A 6,691-nucleotide genomic window follows, 5' to 3' on the forward strand; every position below is an offset into this window, starting at 1 on the left:
TGGCACCAGCAGCCAGGAAATTAAAAGGTGCATTGCCATGGGAAAGTCTGCTGTTAGGGACCTCTCCAAAGTACTGAAGAGCAATGGTGTCTCTTTGGAGACTAAGGTGCATCTGATACAGGCCATGGTCTTCACAATCACTTGTTATGCATCAGAGAGTTGTTGGACAATGACTAAGGAGGATAGAAGGAGAATTGATGCCTTTGAGCTGTAGTGCTGGAGAAGAGTATTGAGGGTTCCATGGACTGCTAGGAAAACAAACAGATTCATCCTGGAAAGGGTCAAACCGGGTTGCTTCTTGGAGGCAAGGATTCTAAGGCTCCATCTAACATACTTTGGACATGTTGCAAGGAGGGACAGGTCTTTGGAGGGGGACATCATGCTGGGTAGGGTGGAGGGACAGCGCAGAAGGGGAAGGCCCTTTATGAGGTGGATTGACTCTGACTGGGGTAATCGGGATGGGAGTATCAGAGACACTGCGATTGGCACAGGACAGAGCAGAGTTTAGGGCTGTTGTACATAGGGTCGCTATGAGTCGCAAGCGACTCGACGGCACATAACAACAACATAAGGAGTATTGGCTTATAGTTTTATTATGGTGTTTATGTCTGATTATGGTGTCTTATGTCTTAGGTCTGATTGTGGTATCAGGATATATTTGTTTCTGAGAATTACACTTGACTGCACATCCGACCAGGATGACAGGAGACAGTCGTCAAAACAGAGCAAGGAAACACTGCATGGTTCAAAATCAGGAGAGAAGTGCGTCAGGGATGCTTCTTGTCTCCATACTTTTTCAATCTGTACGCAGAATAGATCTTCCAGGAGGCTGGGCTCCATGAGGAGGAATGTGGCATCGGAATTGGAGGTAGACTCGTCAACAACCAGCGTTATGTAGATGAGACAACCCTGCTTGCTGAAACTGACCTGAGACATTTGCTGAAAAAGGTCAAGGACTGCAACCTTCAATATGAATTGAAGCTCAACATCAAGAAGACAAAGATTCTTACCACTTGAACATCATGATAGACTATGAAGAGATTGAGATTGTTGACAGCTTCAGTTTGCTTAGCTCTACAATCAACAGTCTTGGTACCAGCAGTCAAGAAATCGAAAGATAAGTTGCAATGGGAAAATCTGCTGTCAGGGACCTCTCCAAAGTACTGAAGAGCAACGATGCCAGTCTAGGGACTAGGGTGCATCTAATCCAGGCCATAATCTTTACAATTACTTTCTGTGCATCAGAAAGCTGGACAATGACTAAGGATCATAGATACTTGATGCCTTTGAGCTCTGGTTATGGAGAACAGTGTTGAATATACCATGGACTGCTAGGACAACAAACAGGTTCAACCTGGAGAGGGTGAAACCAGGCTGCTCCTTGGAGGCAAGGATTCTGAAGGTCTGTCTGACATACTTTGGGCATGTTACAAGGAGGGACAAGAGAGGAAGACCCTCTATGAGATGATTGACTCAGTGACTGAGGTAATGGGAGTAGGTTTTCAGAGACGATGACGTTGGCTTAGAGCAGGGTTTAGGGCTCTTGTACACAGGGTCGCTGTGAGTCTCAAGTGACTCGATGGCACATAACAACAGTATCCTGTCTTCATTGTGTTCTGGAAGATGGCAGCTGTGCCCATGTCTTCTCGCCTCTGATGGTCCAGGACTGTGTTACTGGGATGTCCCTGACCACTAATTCCATCTCTCTGCTTGCGACATACATATTGAGATTTTCTATCCCTTCTGGAGCCCAGTTAGGTTGGTTGCCTGCTAAGAATCTGTCCATTTCATCCCAGTCACCTGGTTCGTCAGGTACTTCTAATCACCTGTACAGACATCCTGCCTTCAGAGGGCCTGGTGTGTGCTCTTTCGTTGAGTTCTCGGCCTCTTAACGCACCTTAAGAGTGTCAGTCTGGCTAAAGGTTTGAATGTTACTGATCCTCTCAAAGGATCGACTTCTGGCTGTCTAGATTGTCTCCTTGTCTGGCTTGGGCTCTTCTTGGGCCTTTCCTGTTTTGGTTCTGCTTAGCTTTGAGTTGCTGAGTTAGACTTCTCAGGCAGGGAGTGCAGCCTGTGGGGACCCCTAGGGTTTGGCGTGCCATGCTTTCATTTCATTTCAATCTTAAGAAATACATGGTTTCTCTTTTGAGTTCTTCCTTGACACACTGGTAGTTTTTTTTTAAAAAACCTTAAAAAACAATGAAACCCGAATTCATTACCATGAGGCAGAAGTGACTCATAGCTGACCCTCCAGTGGGTTTTCAGAGATCAAAGACTACAGTCTTCAAAGGTTACATCTCAACATTAAGAAAATAAAAATTCTCATCAGTAAGTCAGTAAGTCAGATCATGATAGATGGAGGAAAGGTTGACGTCAGTGGTTTCATTTTACTTGGATCCATCGCCAGCACCCACAGGAACAGCAGTCAGGAGATGGAACCATCAAATCTGATGTCAGGGACCTCCCTGAAGTGCTGAAGAGCAACAGTTCACTTCCAGACCAGAGTCCACCTGTCCTGTGCATCTCAAAGTTACTGTGAATAAGGAGGACAGAAAAAGAGCCAAAGCCTTTCACTTGTGTTGGTGAAGGGCATTGAATATGCCTTGAAAAGTCAAAAGAACAAACAGATCTGTTCTGAAAGAGTGTGGCCAGAGTGCTCTTCAGAGGTGAGGAGAGTGGAACTTCTCACCTTCTTTGGTCCTTGGAGAGAGATATCGTGCTGGGGAAGGTGGAGTCCATGGAAGAGAGGGAGACCTTCAACAGGATGGGCCGACACAGTGGCCGGCCGACACAATGACAGCTACAATGGGCTTGAGACTCACAGGGGTCGGAGTGGACGGGTCACGACAGGGCAAGGCTCAGATCTGTGGACAGGGTCACTGAGTCATACTCAACTACACCTGACCAGAGTTAAGTTGCAAAAAAAGTCACATTAAAACTTTGGGGTCCTGACCAAACAACCCTGGGGAGAAGCTGATGGCTGAGGAATGCAGGAAGGAAGGAGACAAGGTCAAGCATTGCTGGAAGGGTGGAGCGTAGGTGACACCAAAAGCCAGGAGCAGGCAGCAGAGAAAGCAGACAGTGGACAGGTGGTGAGCCTGCGGAGAGGACACGGCAGGCGTGTCATTGTGGATGCTGCAGAGAACAGGAAGTTGGGATCTTTTCACTGAGTTCACACCAGTTAAGTCTGGGAGAGGGAGCTCTAGTGGCCTAGTGGTAAGCATTGCACTGGCCACCCAAAGATACGCCATTCAAGTCCACAGGCTCCTCTGTGGGGAGAAAATGGGCAGTCTCCTGCTGTGTGATTTACAGCTTTGGGAAACGTGCAGAAAGGTACACAGGCCGCAACAAAACAGACATTTCATGTCTCAATTAAGCCATTTAAAAAAGGAAACTTTCCAAAACAGACTCCTGTGACCGTGAGCAAGTGGGACCAGCAGGTGGGAATCCCCGAAGATTTCTGCAGCATGTCCTGTCAAACACCCAAAGGGCAGACACCTGTCCTCACAAGGCCCGTAGAACCTGTCCACACAGGGCTGTTGTCGGCCAAGGAAAAAGAGAGAGATGGGGACGCCAAGGACGGAGAGAAGGCAGGGTGAACAACTCAAAGACTGAAGCCCAGAACCAGGCTTCCCTCTAACTTTATTGAGAATCTCCAGGGAGCAGATCACAGAGAATTCTCTGCTAATGATGCCAGGCTTATTCTGTTGGCCGCTGTATGCTTCACTCGGAAGAGGGGTTACCAAATACAGTCCAAGAATTGTGACACCTTGAGGTCTGCCTTGGCTTGACCCCTGGGATCTGTCCCAGGAGGAATTCCAGCCTGTATTTGTGCCTCCCTCACATCTGGATAAAACATTTGGTTTATCATTTAGATTAATATTTAATTTGATATTTGGCCTTTGCCCTCTGGAGGCAGGGTGGGCTCAGACTTCACAGGTTGAAGGAGCAGTTTGTGTCCATCAGTGGACAGCACCAGAAACTTCTGGCTTCTCTTAAATCTCAGCAGAACAGTGCTCTGAGATGGGTGCAAGGGTGCTTGCTGACCCCATGTACCTCAGACATCATCCAAGGCCCTGACTGGTGCCCTGTGACCAATAAGTAACAGGGAAGGGCTGGCGAAGGAGAGACAGACCTCTGGCTGGTGGTGGATCAGGGGGTGTCTCCACAGACATCCTGCAGCCAGAACCCTGGGGCCTGGTGCAGGGAGGGGATTGCAGACTGGTGATGGCAGACCAGCTTAGCGTTCAGACTCCCAGCGTCCAAGCCGGTGACTCCACACTGGGGCATGTGTGCTGGAGAGAGCATGGGCATCCACATCCCGCACTGCGATGCCCTGCTCCTGTACCACCTGGGTGCTGTCGGGTGGTAGTGGGTCACCAGGCTTGCTTCTTAGTCTCTCTCTGGTCTGGAAGCTCCACTGACATCTGTCCACTGTGAGTGACCCTGCCAGCATTTGAAAGCACTAGCCTGGGAGGACACGGACCACTCCAAACCCAGGCCTGTGTCAGGGACATCTCAGACAGGATGCCTGTGGACCTTGGTGAGGACCCCAGGCCTGGCTTCCACCAGTGCAGGCTGAGGGGCTGTGGTTGGGCACTGGTTCTGGACTCTGGGAGGTCAGGTTCTCAGTGCCTGCTGTCTGCTCAGGACGTCCAGGCGCTGGGGCATGTGGGCCGGCAGTGACCCTGGCACAACTGTGCCCCAAATAGGCCCGCTGGTGCAGGAAGACAGTGTTGTGACAGCGGCCTATTTCTCTTCCTGGTCTCTGCCCAGTGAAGATCGTAATCCGTGGGGACAGGAACACGGGCAAGACGGCCCTGTGGCATCGGCTGCAAGGGAAGAAGTTCCTGGAGGAATACATCCCCACGCAGGAGATCCAGGTCACCAGCATCCACTGGAACTATAAGAGTAAGGACAAGAAGAGGGCGAGAGGGACACAGCCAGGGAATTTGGGGGACAGGTTGGGTGTGCTTCTGAGGTCCAGGTCACCACCATCCACTGAACTACAAGAATAAAGGCAAGAGGTCAGAGAGGTTGGGGGACAGGGGCCGGGGGGTCGGGTCAGGAGGTGATGTTAGGGGTGGGGCCAGATGTGTGGGTGCTTCCTTAGGTGGCCTTGGCTCTCGTCATCCTTTCTTTACATGGCCCCTTAATGTGTCCCCTGAGTTCACATCACTGAGTGAAAACTACACATGGGGGCGTGTGGGGGGGGCCTGATGAAGGCTGCATCCTGCTGCCTGCTCGAAGTGAGCACTACCCCAGCCCTGGGCTGACCCCCCGACTCCTTGACCTGCCCCCCTAGCCCTGGGCCTGCCCCCTCCCCAATCCTAGGCCTGCCCTCCCCAGTCCTTGACCTGCCTCTCCTCTCCAGCCCTAGGCCTGCTCCCCTAGTCCTTGACCTGCCCTCCCCAGCCCTGAGCTTGCCCTCCCCAGCATGTGGTGCAGAGCAGGGATTTGAGGGGCCACTGCAGGGGCCAAAGGAGTGGGCTCCAGACTGGGCATCTCAGCGGGGCTTGGGAAGCATCCCAAGCACCAGGGTGTGAAGAGGTGCCAGGAACCCCTCGGGAGTATATATTTCAAGGGTGGTGGCCCCCAGGAGCCTCTTTCCCAAACGAGAAGTTCACTCCACTTTGCCTTTTCAGCCACAGATGACATCGTGAAGGTGGAAGTCTGGGACGTGGTCGACAAAGGTGAGCCCGCTATTTTCAGTGTACTGCCCCTGCACACATACCTGAGGTCGTCCCAGTGTGTCTTCACGGGGGACCCAGGGTCCTGTCCCCCACCCAGTGAGGTCGTACCAGTGTGTCTTCTCAAGGGACCCAGGGTTCTGTCCCCCACCCCTGTGAGGTCGTCCCAGCTCGTTTTCTTGTGGGGCCAGGATATTGGCCCCTGGCCCCGGCCCTGCCCTGCCCCATGTATGACGCAGAGCATGGTGTGGGCAGCAGTTCTACCTGAGGCTGTAGATGGTAGAAGCTGGGTTCGTGTTTGCCTTGCGTCCTGCCCACATCTCATGTCCAGTGCAGACCTGCCCTCCTCCCTGTGTTCACCTCACCCTGAGATGCTACAGGCAGGCAGGAGGAATGTGGGGTCTCCAGAGCACCTATACTGGCCAGCTCCCTCACGTCACAGAGGTTCCTTGTGGGGAATGAGGTCCAAGCAACTCCTGCTGTGGCCAGGGGTGGGAGTGTCCACGCTTTGTCAGAACACAGGAAGTCCTTCCAGACCCGCAGCCTTCCGAGACCGCAGGCTGGAGGTGAGGGTTTGTGTCCCCTTATCTTCATTTCACCTTGGTGCCATTTCTACCCGCATTCAGGACACAAGTTCCTCCTGGGCGACACGCTGGGTGAGGGCTGGCCGGGTCTGAGCCAGAGTTCGTGTGTGTACAGTGCTGGCTGGACCCAGGCGTGAGGGTGTGGGGCAGCTTCTGAGGGGTGGGACTTGTGTGTGTGTGGTGTTGGACCAGTGTGGTCTCCGAGGGGATAGGATTCTTGTGCATGGGGATGTGGTGGTGCCTGCAGTGCTGGGAGTCCTTTCCCACAAAAGGCACTGTGCAAAGTGTGTCTCTGTTCCTTTTCTCTGGACGGGGTCTGGGTTCAGCACTCCATGCATGCCTCTCCTGTGGGCTGCTGACCAATGTAGGGGGTGCACTTCCGTGTATGCTAGTAAGTGTGTGTGCTGCTGTGTGCAC

General features: G+C 52.3%; 1 protein-coding gene across 1 annotated transcript in view; it reads left to right on the top strand.

Moving 5' to 3' along the window:
- The window catches only part of RABL6 (RAB, member RAS oncogene family-like 6), a 24,329-nt gene that overhangs the window by 7,968 nt on the left and 9,670 nt on the right, over positions 1 to 6,691 (top strand). Inside the window, 2 exon segments of the mRNA XM_006903642.1 lie at positions 4,777 to 4,911; positions 5,646 to 5,693. Of these exon segments, the coding sequence (XP_006903704.1) occupies positions 4,777 to 4,911; positions 5,646 to 5,693 (183 nt within the window).

This window comes from Elephantulus edwardii, unplaced genomic scaffold (genome assembly GCF_000299155.1).
Source record: "Elephantulus edwardii isolate Elephantulus edwardi_28Jun2011 unplaced genomic scaffold, EleEdw1.0 scaffold00289, whole genome shotgun sequence".
In the NCBI taxonomy this organism is placed as follows: Eukaryota; Metazoa; Chordata; class Mammalia; order Macroscelidea; family Macroscelididae; genus Elephantulus; species Elephantulus edwardii.